The sequence below is a fragment of the Ammospiza caudacuta genome, chromosome 9, assembly GCF_027887145.1.
Source record: "Ammospiza caudacuta isolate bAmmCau1 chromosome 9, bAmmCau1.pri, whole genome shotgun sequence".
In the NCBI taxonomy this organism is placed as follows: Eukaryota; Metazoa; Chordata; class Aves; order Passeriformes; family Passerellidae; genus Ammospiza; species Ammospiza caudacuta.
In genome coordinates this window covers 14,220,436-14,239,463 of record NC_080601.1, presented here as the reverse complement: position 1 = coordinate 14,239,463, position 19,028 = coordinate 14,220,436, and the positions used below count along the sequence as shown (strand labels likewise).

General features: G+C 46.0%; 2 protein-coding genes across 5 annotated transcripts in view; both read left to right on the top strand.

Annotated features, from left to right (window-relative positions):
- Window positions 1-1,774: 1,774 nt before the first annotated feature.
- Window positions 1,775-12,925, top strand: PRXL2A (peroxiredoxin like 2A). 4 transcript variants are annotated; one of them, XM_058810592.1, is made up of 6 exons: window positions 1,775-1,890; window positions 8,755-8,934; window positions 9,303-9,394; window positions 11,232-11,372; window positions 12,122-12,286; window positions 12,446-12,925. In XM_058810592.1, the coding sequence occupies exons 2-6, from the start codon at window positions 8,757-8,759 to the stop codon at window positions 12,542-12,544; spliced, it is 675 nt and encodes a 224-aa protein (XP_058666575.1). In that variant the 5' UTR covers window positions 1,775-1,890; window positions 8,755-8,756; the 3' UTR covers window positions 12,545-12,925. The 4 variants fall into 4 exon arrangements, with proteins under 4 accessions (XP_058666575.1, XP_058666576.1, XP_058666577.1 ...); XM_058810593.1 differs by having other exon boundaries at window positions 1,815-1,857; XM_058810594.1 differs by lacking the exon at window positions 1,775-1,890 and adding an exon at window positions 1,951-1,956.
- Window positions 12,926-18,478: 5,553 nt separating this feature from the next.
- The window catches only part of TSPAN14 (tetraspanin 14), a 32,872-nt gene continuing 32,322 nt past the window's right edge, over window positions 18,479-19,028 (top strand). The window contains exon 1 of the mRNA XM_058810079.1: window positions 18,479-18,683. The gene's annotated coding sequence lies outside the window, so the exon portion shown is untranslated. The remainder of the gene's footprint in view (window positions 18,684-19,028) is intronic.

The following is a 19,028-nucleotide window of genomic DNA, read 5'->3' as shown; positions in this document are numbered from 1 at the left end:
ACATTTCTTTGGATTCTGTGTCTATTAGATGTGTGCATGCATTCAAAGGATTTTGCTGCTTTGTGAGGTAGGGGGCTATTCCTGGATGGAATCCAGATGTGTGGGCTCAGATTTTGCTGCATTTTTTGCAACATTTTTACAACAGGGACAAATGAAATCGGAGTCCCTTCAGAGAGGAACTGCCTGTTGCTCTCGCCTGGTGCCTTGTCATGGACTCCTGCCCAGAGAAAGAATAGATAGATATTTTCATTATGTGATAGGTGGGTTTTTTTGCTCCTCAGCAACATTGGCTACCATAGAATTGTGACAGGCCAGCTACCAGGCTGTTAGAGGTGTAATGTGCAGAAGTATCATTAAGAAAAAAGTTCATTTTGTGTACTTACCATGGAAACAAAAATAATGGAGCTGCCATTCTGCCATTGCCAAATGTTGTCAGCTTGGTCCACAATCATAGTCAAATTCAGATGAAAGGAATCTTGACAGCCTGCAGAAATTAGGGTTTCAATTATGCAATGATGGCTGACAAAATTTGCCAATCCTTTTTTTTGCACATAATGTTTTTCTAAAGATTGCAGTGTCAGCATGGCAGATACATATATTCTGATATTCTGATTCAATGCTGATTAAATTTTTAAAAAATGACAAAGTCACTTCAGCATATTATGTTTGGTGTTGACAGAGAACCAACCCACACTGATTAAGGAGGCAAAGCAGAGATATTGTTTCATGTACTTCCCAGGAAAAAAGCAGCCACAAATTAATCCTTAATCCTTCCAAATTCCCCATCTCTTTCAGGCAATCTGGTAATGCTGTTTCTGCCATGATGTTTGCTTAGGTTATTTTTTTACTGCTGCTAAGCTTTAGTGCTTTTTACAATCCATTTATTTCTAAAATAATGTGTGTAGATAAAAGCATAACTACCACAATTTTGGGCAAAAAGACTCAAAATCTTTTCCTTCAATTGCCTGAGCCCATGCCATTCTGATGTGTGCACTGCAACATGGTGCAATAGGCTGTTTGGCAGAACATGCTATTCCATGTGGCTTACTGGCAGCACATGGCTCTGCTGTGCTCTGCTGTAGGAGCAGAGTGATAAGGAAAGGCCATTTTGTCTAGTTAAGTTTGTAACATGGTGAAAAACAGTGAGACAGTGGTTGATGGAATGTAGATGTGCCAGTAGCATCAAACGGGTTATGTTCATTCTCCTGAGGTACTGTTGTGTTACCAGACAGACCAGACTGTTCTGTCATTGCTACTACCTTGTTGTTGTTGTTTTTTGGAATTTTAGCTACTGGGTTAAGAGGAGATCTCAGGAAGTAGTCCCAATGTAGTGAAGACAAGTCCTCTGAGTTTGTGGTTGGAGTGGTGCCCAATGACCACAAGCATCTGAAGAGCATGTTTGTTAAACGATGTTGTGACATGTTATTGGCTGGCTTATCTGAGCAAGTATATTCTTGAATGCAATATATATGCAAACATTTTAAGTGCCCCATTAATCAGATTAGTTGAATGATAAGCTCACTACATTCTTGGACTCAGGTCGTTGTGGGTTGGGTGCTTTTTTTGCCTTGCCTATTTAAGCACCGTATCCCATAATGTATTTCATTTCTCCGCTTAGCCAGAAGCTGCAGTAGCCCCCGAGAGGGGACAATGGGTTCGGAGAGGGAGCAGAAGGCTTTCATCCTCTCCAGCCGCTAACGCAGGGCTCATCCCGCTGGCCGCACCGGCCACAGCCGCGGGCCGAAGGGCACCGAGCGCGGCTGGCAGCGGGGCGTGCGCGGAGGGCGCCGGGGGCGGGGCCGGCCGCAGCGGCCCGGGAGCGGCGGCGCTGTGAGTGCGGGGCCCGGGGACCGCAGGGTGACTGCGTGTGCGGGGCCCGGGGACCGCAGGGTGAGTGTGAGTGCGGGGCCGGGGGACCGCAGGGTGAGTGTGAGTGCGGGGCCGGGGGACCGCAGGGTGAGTGTGAGTGCGGGGTACCGGTGTGAGTGCGGGGCCCGGGGGGCGGAGTGAGTGTGAGTGCGGGGCCCAGAGGCCGGGGTGCGGGTGTGGAGTGAGTGTGAGTGCGGGGCCGGGATGCGGATGCGGGGTGAGTGCGGAGCCGCGTGTGCGTGCGGCGCACCGGGTTTGGGCGGGACAGTTAGGGCGGGTGGCAGGGTCGCGGGTCCGCGTTGTGCCGGGCTGTCCCTCCCCTGGGCTGTCCCCCATGGGCTGCTCTCTCCTCCCCGCTGGCCCCGGGTCGCGGCCGCAGCGCTCTGGCGGGGGAGGCGAGCGCTGAGCGCCGAGGGGCGGCCGGGCACCCCCGCGGCTCTCGCCATCCCGAGGTTTGAAATCCTGCCCTCGTGGTTTGACGTTTTGAGAGATCCCTGCTTGCTAGGCAGTCTTATCCTGTGTGTGAGTAGGCACAGCAGGATCCGTGAAGGACAGAGACACTCCGTGCTTCGTTTCTCATTTCATTCGTGATGCGCTGGTTGGGTTCTGGGTGCAATCGCTCTGCTCAGGAAATCCACCTTGGATTGACCAGCTTGGAGGTCTCCCGGCCTTTTCTTTTATAACCAGAGGGGCACTGTTCCCATGAAAGCTGGTTCATAGCAGACAAGGGGAAACGAGGTTGTGTGGGAATTATTCTGCACTGGATGGGTATAGTGTTACAGCCTCCTTCATGTATAGAGCCCCTCTGCCTTATGGGGTGCAGTTGAAACGTGTCTGTTTTCTTGTGTCTTTGCTTTTATTAGCAATTTTGCTTTTATGAATTGTATATTGTGAGAAATGTGAGAGTTAAAATATAGAAAGTGAAAATATAAGCAAGGCCTAAGAACCCAAAAGGGTGGGAAAATCTTTATTTAAGCTTGAATCTGCAGGACTTAGAATTCATGGATCCACTGTGTGGGAACAGGAGGGATCACTTGCTGCCTAGCACGGCTGTGCTTTCAGTACATGCTGACTTGTATTAGTGGGTCTATTGGTTTTCCCTTTCCTCCACCACCTGTTCAGACTGACACAGAGCGCAGCTTTCCTGTTCTGCATCACCAGCAGACCAAGCTGTGAGTTCATCCTGTATTATCTTCAGACAGGCACTTTTTGCAGTTCCGTGCTCCATGAAATATCTCACATCTCCATGGCATCCATTCACTGACTCATTAGAGATCTGAAGTTTTCCATTCAGTGTCGAGCTGCCTGTTCCCTCTCAATACAAGAGAGCTGGAAGATTTCCAAAGCCATGTGCCAGAGCTCTTTTCTCTTCCTTGCTCTAAAGAAGAGGCTTGTTGATGTGTTGGGTTTCTTTAAAACAGTCCAAGAATGGGGGTAACAAAGGGAGGAGTTATGGCTTGTTTCAAAGGAAGGAGTATGGTTTGTTTGCTTGACACAGCAACTTTCTCTACAGCTATGGCCACAGAATTCAGTAGTGAACCAGGCCCAAATTGGGACAAACCTAAAAAAGATTATTGTTATTCTTGACACAATATGCTGTTTGTTAGGGCTTTGCAATGCTAAAAAGAAAGAAAAATAATCCCTTGTGTTGTGAAAATTACATTTATGCCACAAGAAATGCCAGGAGGCTTCTCTGTGCATTGATTTTGGTGTTTACAGACCAATTTAAGTTGGAAGAGTATTTCTAGGTTTCTCCAGTCAGATCCCTGCTTCAAGCAGGGCTAAGTTTGAAGGTCTGTCAGGATGCTGTATTTTGCAATCCCTAATGGTATTTAAAAGCTCGTGAAATCTTGATGAGCATGTTACCAGGTTATTGAGAATTGTAAATTTTCTTTATAGGAGGTAACTTACAAAGCTATTTGTAACCATGACTCATTTTTGGGGAGTGGGGGGAGGTGGGAAATGTCTCATAAAAAAATCAGCTCAACTTGTTTGGGATACGCAAGTTCTGACAAAGCTTTGAAGCATTTTTAGGCTTGATATGGAACATCTTGGGGAAGCTGGAGTGGGGGTGGAAGGAAGAACATGCAATGGTCAAAACCACTTTAGGCTAGAGAGTATTTGCTAGTGCTGTCCAACTTGCAAGACAGTTTTCTTTTTAGGAAAAGTATGTGGGGAAATCTGTTTGCTACTCTGAGTCTTACTGGCAACTGAAAACAGAGGGACACAGCTGCAATGGGTCCTGTTTATACCTAAAATAAATGTTTAAGGATAGCTGTCCTTTGAATGACAATTTTTTCTTTGGTTGTGGGTGGGAGGGAAATGAGGCATCTAGAAAACAACGTTTTAAGTGGTCTTGACAAAAGTGAAGACCCTCCACTAGCACTTAAAACAGGATTAATAAGGTTAAGCTTGTTCAAATTCTGGTTAACTGACAGGCCATAAAATAACTCACTGTTATTTTGTAGATCTCTTGTGGTCACCACGAAAACACACACACAAAAAGATGTTTTTCCTTTTTTCTTTGGCCTGTACTGTTTAAAGAGGAGTGTTCATTTTTTTTCTGGAAGTTTTAACAGAGTTGAGAAGTTGAAGATCCGATAGTCTCAGAGAAAATGATGTGTTTTAGCACAGGGATGTTGTCACTGAAGGTAACTGACTATAGAAACACTGGAGTAATTCTCTATGGAGGTACAGCCTCTATACTAATAATTTTTTCCTAATATTGTGATGACTTGTGATGACTGTGATTTCCATTGTGATGACTTTTTAATTTTTTCCAGAGTTGTTTGTATTGTTTTGGCATTCTGTGTGCATTTTTTAAAGGATTAGATGTAGAATAGGCTGAAATGCAGGGGAAAAGTTACTTGTAAAAACGCCCAGCTCTACAGAACAGCGTGGCTTAGCATGCAGATCTAAAAGTTTTGTGCCGCGTTCCCAGCTTCAGAAAGGCTTTTTGTAATCCCTGTGCCTACCCGCCCCATGGAAAGGCTGACCATGTGTTCAGATAAAAAGCAAACCAGGAGGATGAACGGTGGGGATCCCTTTAACTGAGCCTTGCCCTGGGTTGGGCAGCGGTGCTGGGGCTGCGAGAGTGACCGGGCAGGGAGTGTGACCGGGCCGGGAGAGTGACCGGGCAGGGAGTGTGACCGGGCAGGGAGAGTGACCGGGCAGGGAGAGTGACCGGGCAGGGAGAGTGACCGGGCAGGGAGAGTGACCGGGCAGGGAGAGTGACCGGGCAGGGAGTGTGACCGGGCAGGGAGTGTGACCGGGCCGGGAGAGTGACCGGGCAGGGAGTGTGACCGGGCAGGGAGTGTGACCGGGCAGGGAGAGTGACCGGGCAGGGAGTGTGACCGGGCCAGGAGAGTGACCGGGCAGGGAGTGTGACCGGGCAGGGAGTGTGACCGGGCAGGGAGTGTGACCGGGCAGGGAGAGTGACCGGGCAGGGAGTGTGACCGGGCAGGGAGTGTGACCGGGCAGGGAGAGTGACCGGGCAGGGAGTGTGACCGGGCCAGGAGAGTGACCGGGCAGGGAGAGTGACCGGGCAGGGAGAGTGACCGGGCAGGGAGAGTGACCGGGCAGGGAGTGTGACCGGGCAGGGAGAGTGACCGGGCAGGGAGTGTGACCGGGCAGGGAGTGTGACCAGGCAGGGAGTGTGACCGGGCAGGGAGTGTGACCGGGCAGGGAGAGTGACCGGGCAGGGAGTGTGACCGGGCCAGGAGAGTGACCGGGCAGGGAGAGTGACCGGGCAGGGAGAGTGACCGGGCAGGGAGTGTGACCGGGCAGGGAGAGTGACCAGGCCGGGAGTGTGACCGGGCAGGGAGTGTGACCGGGCAGGGAGTGTGACCGGGCAGGGAGTGACCGGTCCCAGAGTGTGACCAGACCGGGAGTGACCAGTCCCGGAGTGTGACCGGGCGGGGAGTGACCATACCGAGAGTGACCGGTCCCGGAGTGTGACCAGACCGGGAGTGACCGGGCGGGGAGTGACCATACCGGGAGTGACCGGTCCCAGAGTGTGACCGGGCGGGGAGTGACCATACCGAGAGTGACCGGTCCCGGAGTGTGACCAGACCGGGAGTGACCGGGCGGGGAGTGACCAGACCGGGAGTGACCGGTCCCGGAGTGTGACCGGGCGGGGAGTGACCATACCGAGAGTGACCGGGCGGGGAGTGACCAGACCGGGAGTGACCGGGCCGGTCCCGGAGAGCTGCGGGCTCCTCCCCAGCCCTGCCCAGCCCTGCCCTGCAGCACAGCCGGGCTCCGCTCCTGGGGCTGCGCTCCCGCGGGGCGCTCAGCAGCCTGCATGGGTTCTGGTGAGTGCTGCACCCCTTGCGGGATGCTCTCCTGTCTCCTCTCATGGCTTATGGCTTGTGGGACGCTTTCTTGTGTCTTCTTTCTTGTGTTTAGGATCCTGATCTGTTTGTATTTTAATGCGGGAGGGGAGGGTTGTGAAGTCCTTTTGAGCTTCAGATGGCCTTCATAAACAGCAGCCTGCCAGAAATGGAGCTGCTAGTTGCAAGTGCTGAGCTGTTTTCCAGTCAGTCCCGGCACTTGGGGTTCAATGACATGATGCGGCAGGGCTCAGCCTGTCTCGTTAGCAAATGGTTTAATAATCCTGCCTGCTGCTTCCCATGCATATTTTTCAAAGTGGCTCATTATGGTATTTGCTTAGCAGGGGAGAAATTTAAGTATCACCCTGCAGAGCTGCATTTTCCTTTTTCCTATTTATATAAATAGCAAAAATTTCCCATATATATAAGGTTGGGTTTTTTGTCACTGTGTGGAGAGTGACAAAGAGTCCAACTACACTTAATGATCTCCTGGATCGATGACTACTGATTGGAAGCTGACTTTTAGAGATGCTCTTTATGCTAATAAAAATGAAAAGCTATGTGAGAACTACTCATTAATCACTTGCGACAAATTTTGTAACATTTTTGTACACAAATGATGTGCACAAGGGCTTAATAGTTGGGTTCCCCCTCCACTGCATGTAACTATAAAAAAGAAAAAACCACACTTCTTGACCTGATGATAATTGCGTAATCCAACTCTGGGAGGGAGCAGGGCTTTATCCAATTGAGCATGCTACAGAGATTTTAAGTCTTAACATATGGATATTGCTGCATTACATATATTTGGAGTTACATTTGCATAATTCCAAAGGCTGGGGTCAGGATGGTCTCTGATAGGTGTCAGAGGCAGATATAAAAAAATGTCTTTACAACATGACTTCATGTTTGAAAGACGTATGTAAAGAAAGCAGATGGAGTCAAGGAAGTTTTGCCTTGGTTAGGAACAAGTGGTGAGATAGGGTGGGATCTGTTCTCTTATCTGCATGATGTTTGTGTAAACTGGCCTTGTTTCTTGCTCAGGATCATGGGTCACTTACATTTTTAGATACCATGATACTGCCTCCCTTGAAACCAAGTATGCTGTTAAAAGAACAATGTGTTCTTTTTTTACTTTTAGTTTCCCAATGTTGCATTTGTTTATCAGTAGTATTCTGATTCTGGAGCTGGATTTAAGGATAGAAAGGGGGTTTCTCACAGAGAATTCTGAGCACAAAATTGAGGAGCTACTCCTAATTGTTTCTGAATTCTGGCAGCAGCTAGCTATGGGCATAAAGGTGGTGTGTATGTCTGGTTTATTAGCAGTCACAATTCAAAAGAGTAATATTTTCTTACATTTATTGAGGTGGGTACCTCATCCATACAAAAGGATATATAGACAGCAGTATTTACCAAAATATTCTATCAGGAAATAGGGGTTTTGTGAAAAAAAATTTGATTCTCCATAATATGTAATGCTACAGTTGTGTGAGTGCAAATACACAGCCCTTGAGATGTAAGTGCACAGTGACTTCTTGTGCTGCCAAAACTCCAGTGACTCTTGCACCGGTTATTACAGAGCTGGATCTTGAACTTTGTCCGTGAGGCAGGGCTGTTGTGATTTCCAGCATCCTCATTAAGTGATACTGCCCCAGTGGATGCCCTTTCCAGGCTTGTGAAACACTTGCAAGGGTCAGCACTGGGCTGTGGGGGCTTGTGGAAGGTGGTTAAACAGAATTACCTCCTAACTTGAGCCACCACATCAGGGTTTGTACTTTAACGCTGGAATATTTGTATGTGATGGTTCCCCCTGCAATGCTGTTGGTTCCCAGTGCTGTGTGTGAGTGCAGGCTGTTTGTTCCCGCTGTCCTTTCTGCTTTAGCAGGAGTGGCAGTGAGCTAGCACAGAGGAATAAGGTGCTGTCCCAGGCATGTTTGCAGTGTCATTGGGTAATAAAATGGTTGCAAGTCTACATTTTTCTGTCTGCAGGCATGAGCTCCAAGTTTGGCTTTGTGCCTGCTTTGGTTCTCAGTGGGGAACTGTAAGGAATGTGAAAGGTTACCAGGTGTGATGAACCAGATAGAGCAGGTTTAGATTTTTTTTCCCAAATCTTCTATAGTATATTTGTAAACTTCACTGTTTAATGTAGAATAGTGTGTGTAAAACATTTAATTTACAAATACTTCCCTTTTATTTGAAAGAAACTGCTGTCTTACTGAAATAATTTAGGTTACTGGCTAATGTACAGGTCATGTTGTTAGAGGCTCTTTATTACACCTTGATCATCTTTCTCCTCATTGTGTCTGAGCACTTAATTATTGATATTTTTGTCTGGTGGCAGGGAAGGATAAGAACATCTTGTCAATATCTGGTTTTGATGTGGGTCAGGCACAGAACTGGAATGTAATCTCTGTCTTTTAAAACCCCTTTCAGTACATTAATAAATATACAGATCATCTCCGTTAAACCAAAAATACCTGCATGAGTTTTAGTTCCTCATCCTCTAGCATCATTGATGTTCAGTTTTAGAGCTGTTCTTCCTTTCTCTTTCCAGAAATGTCCTTCCTGCCTGACCTGGGGGCCTTCACCATGGGCATGTGGTCTGTTGGCCTGGGAGCCATTGGTGCAGCTGTGACAGGGATTGTCCTTGCTAACACTGACTTATTTTTGTCCAAGCCAGAAAAGGCTACATTGGAGTTTTTAGAGGAGATAGAGCTAAATACTTTGGGATCAGGTAAGATTCTGGCTATTTCAGATCACATTCTTCAACAATTGGACTTTTATAAGAACCTTTCTAAGGACAGGGTTGGAAGCAGTTTTTCAAGTCTTTCCTAGTTGTGACTTGTAGTTGAGTTTCCTTGATATCCAATACTTGTGGTGAAGGAAAAACAACCAAAACCGTTATTTCTGGATGAAACAAGACACACTTCTAAAAATCAATAATGCAATAATCTCCTCTTATACATATAGATTTTTTTTCTGTTAGAACTGCATTTGAATGTGGAATTCTCTGCAGTGCTTTGTGTTGGTCCATAAAGTATTAATTATTATAAACAAGACTGGCTGATATTATTGTTGGTGTTGTTTCTCCTGTGCAAACAGAACAAAGGACATTCAAAGCACGTGAACTATGGAAGGAGAATGGTGCAGTGATCATGGCTGTACGAAGACCTGGATGATTTTTGTGCAGAGAGGTACTTGCTGGGCTTGGGATTTCATTAAGAGTTGAGGTCTGCTTGCATAGATAGTCTGTAAATAAGGGGAGGGGATGAATAGCACAGTCATCAAATACATCTAAAGTATCTGAAAGGTTTTGTTTCATGGTTAAAACTGGTCACCAGCTACCAGCATACTTAGTTTCCTTTGAAGCTGGTTTGTATGGTCCAGGCCCTGAGCTTTTTCCTTCTGAAGGTGATGGTTACGTGATTTTACATCTGCCAGGGACCTAGCCCATGGTAATTAGAAGGGGAAATTGCACAAGATTCAGTTGGTAATGAGTCTTATGAGCTATTTTTATATATGTAGTCCAAAATAAGTCTCTGTGGGCCAGGTAGTGTCTGGTCAAATACAGCCCAAGACTGGATTGGCAGAAAGCCATCAGATAAAGCTCATCTGCAAAAAAAGAGGTGTGCATAGAGGGAGTACCTCTTGGTTCTGGGTGCTAAATGTGAGGCAGGAAGGTACAGACTCTGAAGATAAGGAGTTTCTGTTCCATAACAAGGTGGGTTGGAAAACAAATTTTGATCCTTAAGTTGACATTAGGCTCCTTGGGTGAAGCTCCTTGGAAGCAGACACCTAAAACACGATTTGGATGTACCCAGTGCCTGGGAACAGCCATTGCACCTTGGACATTATGTTTCTCATAGCTATAGCGAAAAATAGTTATTATGTTGTTACTCAGTGCTCTATAACATGGAGTAATTAATATTGCAACCTCTTCATTAAGGCATCTGCTCCCATCAGTAGTAAGTGTTTAAATGCGTGTAGAATTCGTGGAAGGTCCAAGTGCTCTGCTCTCTGAACAGGTGTAGCGTAGGCAGGAGGAGAATGCACTCTGGTGCCTGTCTCTGTAACTTTCACACAGTCAGGAATCCCAGAGTGATTGTTTATTATTAGCAGCAGTAATATTACTGAAAGTTTCAAATTTTCCTGTCTGTTCATCCCTACCTGTTTGCTCCTTGGTACTCAGTGAATTCTAGATATCCTGCTAGCCTTTCAGTTAAGGTATTTCAGTGAGGTAACTGAGAGTGATCATGCAAACTGTGACCATGTTTTTAAAGTGTGGAGTTGATTTTTTAGGTGGGAGTTCTGTTCAGTAAAAATGACCTTTCTCCATGGGAGATAGCAAACATTTTCAGTGCTCAGTGATCCCTGTTCAAAATCTCAGGGATCTTTATATAAACTGTGTGAATTTAGATTCCTTTAGGAGACCAAAAACCCCAGCAGATGAGTGGTAACACCTTACACTCTTACACACCAGAAAAAGCAGGTTTGCTTCTGAGATCCTGAAAGTCTATGAAGAAATTCCCTGATTTTTTTTTTTTACTGGAGGAATTAGGAAGAAGAGTGTATCTTCATTACTTACTCTAAACATGTATAGCCTGCTTTTGCACAGAACCCCTCAAAATACTTTGCAGAAGGACTGAAAATGATGGATGTCAGCTTGGAAAAAAGGATTGAAAATTCTGAAAAAGTGATGTGCAGGCATTGTATTTCTACCATTCTCAAATACTTCAGAAGATAATCAAATCTGTATTATAGGCAAAGTATCTCTGCAGCTTTAAATTAAAAATATGTTTTATCCAATGAATACTCAGAAGAATCTGCTTCCTCCATGTTTAACAAAGAAAAATTGTAGTAAATCTGATGAAGAGCTGCCTAGGAGTACAACTAGTTTAAATGTTACAGGTCTGTTTCTGGCTTGTGCCTCAGGCTAGAAGTTGCGTGTTTCTGATGGTCTTGAAATTCAAGGTGAATCTTTCCAGCCTCTATTTATTGACTGAAATGTCTGGGGTTTTTTCCTTTGCTTAGGAGGCTTCTGAGCTCTCCTCTCTGAAACCCCAGCTGTCCAAGCTGGGTGTCCCTCTCTATGCTGTTGTCAAAGAGAAGATAGGGACTGAAGTGGAGGATTTTCAGCATTACTTCAAAGGAGAAATCTTTCTGGATGAAAAGGTATAGTGAAGCTGGTGTTCTTTTGTTTAAAAACAACTCTATGAATGCCCTCTTGGAGGAGCTTGCATAAATAAGTAGAATGTAGTCTGATTGAAGAAGGATTTAGCAGCACTGTAGTTTAAGAAGTTAATTGGCTTTGTTTTTCTATATTTATATATCCTGCTGAGCTTACAAACTGCAGTGTAGCAATGCACTGATAAGGTGCTGTGGCAGGATTATTCCTCCCCTTCAGCAGGTAAACAATATGGCCTGTTAATATTTATTCCTTTTTTTCACTGGCTCTGTGGCCTGCTGATGTTTATGATGTGTGAATCAAGGTTTGAAGGTGACACATATAATTAATTCATGATGTACGAGCCAGATTGCAGTGATATGGCTTGTTCCAGTACACCAGCACGTGCTGGATTGCCAATCTCATGTCCTACAGAGCCACCACCCTGCTTTCTCCCTAAATCAGGAGACACATTTAAAAATCATTTGGGTTCTGAAGAAAAAAGACTATGTAATACTCAAAATCTACTAGAGGATCCTTTTTTTTTCTCTCTCTCCTCTGCCTGTGTGAGAGAATCAGACTGAATTAAAAAAACCCCAACCACCAAAAAAATATGTTTATCACAAAGCACTGCTGTTGTCAGCAGTAGGGATGTAGGTGTATATGCGGCTTAAATACTTTTGGATGAGCTTAAAATCCACATGAATGAGATGTCCTTTTCCCTTTGTTTGCTGACATATTTTCTGTTCCCCTGCAGAAAGGCTTTTATGGTCCACGCAGACGAAAAATGATGTTGTCCGGCTTCTTCCGCTTGGGAGTTTGGCAAAATTTCATCCGTGCTTGGAGAAGTGGATATAGTGGAAATCTGGAAGGAGAAGGATTCACCCTGGGAGGTGTATATGTGATTGGGGCAGGAACACAGGTACTGCAGGCTGTCTAGGAGGTTTTTTATAAAAATAATTATAAAAATAATAATAATAAATATATAAAAGCAGAAATTTGTTTCCTGGAATTGTTCAGTTGGGCAGTGGATCTTTTGCACGGAGACACGTCTGAATTTCTCTCTTGTGTCTTTGATTAGGGTGTTTTACTGGAGCATCGTGAGAAAGAATTTGGAGACAAAGTCAGCCTTCCATCTGTCCTTGAAGCTGCTGAGAAGATAAAACCACAAGCTTCATAAGTGGAAAAACAGTTGCACATGTTTCTGATTAGAGCTTGAAATGTAGAATGTATCCATGTCTTGAATGTGTGGTGTAATTGCTTAACTCTGTAGTGATCAAAGCACAGGAAAGGTTCTCTATTCAAACATAGAAAATGATGAAAATCCTCTTGTTGTTTTTGGTTCCCTTGCAGCCTTCCAGGTGGTCAGGATTTCCACTGGTCCTTTGTATCTGGCTGTATTAATGAAAGGCTGAGTCTAAAATCTGACCTAGCCTAGATGTTTCCAGTCAGAGACAGTCGCTTGAAAACCTGTCTACCTAGGGAAACAAAACTCTTCTAAGGCTGTAGTAATGGAGCACCAGCTGAGGGGAAAATATAATAAAACTTTACATAAATGAAATGCCTTTGGTTTTTGCTTTTTCATTGACATGTTAATACATCTATATTTCTAGAAGACTACACCCTGTCAGTCTAACTCAGATTTTGCATTCAAGACATGCCACTATGTCTCACAGTGAATTTCTTGTTAGTTCACTATTGGTTCTAGATCTTCTAAGTCCACATGATTCCCGGCAAGGAAGATAATTGTGGCTCAAGGGCAGGTTCCTTTTTGTATTTAAGATTCTTTTTAAAAAATTTGCATCCTTATGGATGAAATTCTGACTTTTTTTTCCTTAGTATTTATGTCCAGGTAAAACTGATTTTAGCAAAAAGCTTTTCTATGCTCTTCAGAGTCTGTTCTTCACAGTTCCCAGAACCAGCACTAGCAGTGAGAATTTTGAGTGATTGATATGTTTCATTTGGAAACTAAATAGGAAATGAACATGCTGCTATCAGCTGAAACTTGAAACTAAATAGGAATTGGAATCATGTATGCTACTATGAGCTGAAACTTGGGGATGAAGGAAGGAACAGGATTTGAAGAGTACAGCAGTAAATTGACTCTGTGATATGAACTTTCTCTATAAAGGCTCTCCTTGGAGCCATGGACAGGTGCAGAGAACCATGAAATAAAGAATTGTGCCCGAGGGATTCTTTTCCTGCAAGGCAGTGCTGGTATGGTGTGCTGACACAAGCCCTGAGAAGTTCAAAGCATTGTGTAAGTGTCATTTGTCTGCAGTCAGCACATGGATACCTGGGAGTGCAAGGGGCAGGGAACACAAGAGGTGCTAAAAGCAGTGGGTGTGCAAGGGGCTATGAATAACAAAGACTTTTAGCAGGAGTGTTCTGGATCGTGGCTTCTCTAGAGTTCTGAGTTTTCTTTCTCATGGGAAATAGAAAGCTTTGCCATTGGCAGAGAATTGGTCTTGCACAAAGACCAGCAAAGGAGGTACGGATCTTAGACCTGCATTTCAGGCCTTGTCCCAAGGGCTGTTTGTGCATTTCACATAAACATGAAATGTGAAAGGCATAAACAGTCCTTGGAGAATGGGATGGAAGCCAGATAAATTCCTATAAACTGAAGATAAAGTGAAGTGCCTGTAGAACCTGCTGAATCTGCAAAGCATGTCCTTACAATTTTGTGTACAGGCAACTGAATTCCACCCACTCTGTCAGAGCTGGGACTGCAGGGAGCCTTAGATGATGACAAGGATGCCATGGGGCTGCAGCCCTGCTCTCAGCCTACCCAAAGGGAGTGGAAACACAAGCAGGGAGCTATGCTGTCCAGCATTTGGAAGGATAATGGCTGTCAAACGTATAAATCACTAACACTACAACATACTGAAGTGTTCCTGTAATGTAAAAACAGATTTAGAAAGAGCCATGAAGCCTTTATAAGTTTATTAAAGTACTTATGGAAACTGAAAGTTCTCTGCTTTGGCAGATTCCCCAGAGGGATGAACACAGAAACCACATCAGACTAAAGTATTTTCCTGCTCTAAACAGTATTATTTCCCACAAACAGTTAGTGCACTTTTTGATCTGAGAGTTATATAAGCTTATGTGCATTTTAAAGTATTCTTACCCTGTCTTTCAAAAATCAAGTAAAAATCTGGAGCCCTAGAAGGTCAAAATGACATTTGAAATTGTTCTGAAAAATTGGTATCAATAAATCAGATTATTTTTTTTTTAAGCCAACCTTGGGATTACTTGGAGTCAACTCATCCTTTCTGAACACACACTGACAAAATAAAAGTGGGAAGAATAGAAAATAGGTGGAACATAGGAGCTAGGAACAGATAATTACCATTGTAAATGGGCTAAACCAAATAACTAAAATTAGAGCAAAATAGTAAAGGAGGAAAAAATTACATCTAAGTGAATTTCCAATACTGCAGACTGAATTCAGAATGTCCACTGGAAAAAAAAGTATTACAGTTGTTAATTTTATTGTGCTAACAGCTACCTCTGCTGGCCCAGTTCCTTGTATGCATTTAATGTTGTGATTTTTTTTTTTCTTTTAACCTGGCATGTACCCAAAATCTAAGTCACTTAGCACATAAAACATCACATCATACTTTAACACTGCGCTGGTTGCTGAAAACTAATAATTAAAAGTTTGTTATTCTGAGATGTGCATTTCGCACCCATGCAGAATGATATTCTAATTGTTTTCACCTTTAAGGTTGAAGATTGGTCAGGTCAGTAGAAAAGCGCACAAAGTGCAAGGGTAGGGCTTGAGAAACACAACTCTGCTGTAGTAATTTTTTTTTCAATCAACTTTTCCTTGTTTGTCAGCTCATTTATCTTTTCTTCAGCACATAACTGGGTTTAATGAAAATATTTCATGAACGAAAATGCTGTGAAGTCATTGATATAGGTGTAATATAGGAAAATGCTTTTTATTTGAACTTTAGAGATCCCAAATTGCATTTCCTATTTGCAGTGGTTTTTTAGGGCCATTAGAAAGATTGTCTGCCCCAGAGGATGTTTTTGGCTCTGCATCTTTGTTACCCCGTGCGCGTTATCTGTCAAACTGCCCGTCCTTGGTGCCATCCGCGAACATCCGCAACGAGACGGGAATGCCAAGGGATCCCTGCCATTTTCTGATGCGTTTCCTGTGATGCACCGTGGTAGCGAAAGAAAAAAAGCAAACCAAAACAAAAAGCCCCGAGCAAGTTTCTGTTTCTCTCCGCACCGCTGGATGTCACTGCTACCCAGCCGAAGTGCAGGGAGAGAGGAACCCGAGGGGTTTCTGCAGTGGAAGATTTGCTGAACAGGTTCCAGGAGCACACCGCTGCAGGGTCCGATTCGGCTGGAAGGGAGCTGTTGGAACAGACACCTATTCCTGCCATCTTTTCACTTGTATGGACGTTTTCCTTTCAAAAACTTGGAGGAAGGATATACTGTATTGGCGGACACAGTCTGTGGTGTCTAGATATTTCTAAGTGGAGGGAATAAATTGTTAACAGACTCACTGCGATACTCACAGCATTTAACCCATTGCGGTTTTGTGGTACTAATTTCCTCTCCTTTGTCGCAGGGACTGTCCGGGGCCGATCGGGGGCCCGGAGCAGAGAGAGCTGCGACAGCCGCCGCTAACAGCAGAGGGATGTGGGAAAACGCTCTGGGAATGAGGACAAGCTCAAATCACTGATTCAGCCTGATCCCCTCGAATTTCACTGGGTGTCTGATCAGTTCCATCCTAATTTATTACTCTTCTAATCGATCTCGAACGTGTTACAAAGGCCTACAATGTTTCTGCTTTCTCTTTTAGATCCAGCGACTGATTTCTTTGTATTTGAAATTGCTTAAGGTCTCTCAGCAGCTTCTGTGGGCTTTGTTTCCTTACACAGCCCTCTCTCTTAACCTCAGAATTATCAAAACCACATGACAATTCCAACTGTAACTCTGATTTCTGGATGCCTCCCTCCATAAATAGACTGTTTTTACACTGAAAAATGGTATTTGGTGATAATGTTGAACATACACAGTAGTGAACAGCTCTGGTCAGGCCATTTTCCACCAGCTACTCCTCATGAAGATTTCATTTTTTATAGAAAACGTTTTGTAGTAGTCAGAAGGAAACAAGATTAACAAACCACACATGAACATGGGCCTGCACATATTCACTTAAAAAATCAGATTTCCTATTTTCATTCCTGCAGGATTATTACACCTCTCACTGCCGAAGTGACTGTCTTTTAAAAGTGTTCCAATTTGCCCTAGCACTTAGTTAATGGTTTCTGTGATGGATGGGATTTTTACTCCAATTTTCCTGGCAACACAGTGAAGCACTGTGCAGAGATAATGTCAAAGGCAAATAAATGGGACACACAGAGGCTGTTGGAACCAGCTCCATGCTAACAGCAAGCACAGTCAATTCAACTATGCTGTGAACTGCTAACACTAACCATTTTACAAATAGTAAATTGCAAGAGAACCTTATTTCATCGACAAATGCCCTTCCTAATTCCACAGTCCTTACATCCTAAAGCTGCTGAATTTCCCTGAAATTTCCCGTTTTCCCCACTGAATCTTAGAGGTTACTATTGCACCATCTTCCTGTCTCTTACAGAATCAGCATGCTAGAGCTTTCTGCCTTGGCTCTGGACTTTCTGGTGACATGACTCAGTGCTCTGTGAGATTACTTCAGTACTTCTGAGATGGAGAAAAGATCTCTTCTAGTTCTTCTTACCATCTGATTATCCAGTGACCTCTCCGAGCTCCCTTCCCCTCTTAGATTCTGCTCAAAATTCAGGTAGCTCTTCTAGCACCTTCTGCCATATTCAATATTCAATTTTGCTTTTGTTTCTAAGAAGGCATGAGCAAGCTTGGGGGAGGCTGGTAAATACTCCCCCTACCTTTAAAAAAACCCCCAAACAAACAAAAACTCAAACCAAACCCCCCATTTATTTAAACAACTGTGTGTGGAAAATGAGAAGGAATGTTGATTGTGTGAGCGATGAGTGGGTGACACACGGGTTTGTATCTGCTTTGTCAGACATCAGAAGGGGTTGGATGAGGAGAACTGTGCATTTACTATGAATTCCACCCCACTTTTGGTTGTCAGCTTTGATGAGTGGAGAATTAGCACACTAGAGAAGTGCTAGGCTCACACACCATTTGATTGCTCAACAATTCCTTTCGCTTCTGTGCGATTGCTGCTGTCTTTGTGAGCAGGAGCAGCCTTGCTCCTGACTGGGGGAATAAGGAATTCCTCCAAGTCCAAGGGCTGGAGCAGGTGAAGACTGTAGACAACATGAGGCAGCCTGTAAGAACACAGTGGTGCTGCACGACCTCCCTTGGCTTTGCCTCCCTGCCACAAATGTATTTTCATAGCGAAGCATTGAAGACATTAGTTTTACTTTATGTATGAGGATGGGAATGAGGGTGACAGAAATGTTTAGCTGTGTCAAGGGAGATCACAAGGTGTGGAAAGGGAACAGGTCAGGAGCCAAGCGAGACTGCAGGGGAGCATTTCCCACCTGCCTCAGGTGGGAGCTATCACCCGCTAACTACCCGGCTCTAAACAGCTCAGCCCTCCCTTCCCCTCCCTCCTCTCTTCTCGGCGTCTCTCTCGGGAGGTGTAAAAACCCTGGGACGCCCGAAGACTCAAAATACCCTTCGGGGCGTTTTATTGCATGCCTTTCCCTCGCCTTCCGGCTGCCCAGGTAGGCTCGGCCGTGCCTGCAGTATCGCTCGGCATGTGCTGTCTCCGACACGCTGGCTCCCGCTCCGGAGCCCCGCGGGCTGAGGCTGGGCCGGGCCGAGCCCCGTACGCAGGGCCGGGGCGGGGGCCGCCGTCACCCGGCCACGAACGAGCCCGAGACAACAAAGCCGCGGGCCCCGCCGAGGGGCCGCGCTTGCAGGGCTGCGGGGGAGGGACCGCCAGGGCCGGGATCCGCCCTCAGCCCCCGCCCGGCCCCGGGGCTGTTCGGGGGGGCGCTGCCGGGCGGTCCCGGCGGGAGCCGCGGGGCCCGGAGGCAGAGCCGGGCTTCCTGCACGCCCCCTTTGTGTGGAGCGCGGAGCGGGCGTGGCCGGGCCGTTCATTTCCGCGCTGCCGGGCCCGGCGGGAGAGCGGCGGGGCGGCTCGGCACAAGGGCACGCCCGGCGGGCACGGCACGCCTGGCACTCCGGCCGAGCTGACGCGGGGAGGAGGCTCCGGCAGCGCCGCCGTGCCCATGGACTAGCCGAGGCAGCCGAGGGACCTGCGCCGACCGCCGCCTCGCCCTCCGCCCAGCTCGGCGAAACTTAGCGAGCGGGCGCCTGCCCCGGTGAGTGCCGCCCGGCCCGGGCACCCGCCCGCTCTCTGCCCCGGGGGTCGCGCCGTCCGGAGCGCCCCTTGCTCTCCCCGAGTATTTGGAGCTCCGGCATTTCTGCCCCTCTCCCCGGAGCAGTGCGCTCCCTGCAGCATCCCCGGGGCCGGGCGGGAGCAGCCCCGGCTGCCCGAGCCTCCCGGCGGCGCGGGGCTGGGGCGAGCCCCTGCCATTGTCCTTCCCATTAAAGGAAGCCCGAGAGGCCGGGCGAGGCTTCCCCTGGGAGTTCGCGCTAGCGTGTCTCGTTGAGGTGCCACGAGGGAGAAAAATAGTAATAATAATAATAAAAATTACAATTACAGA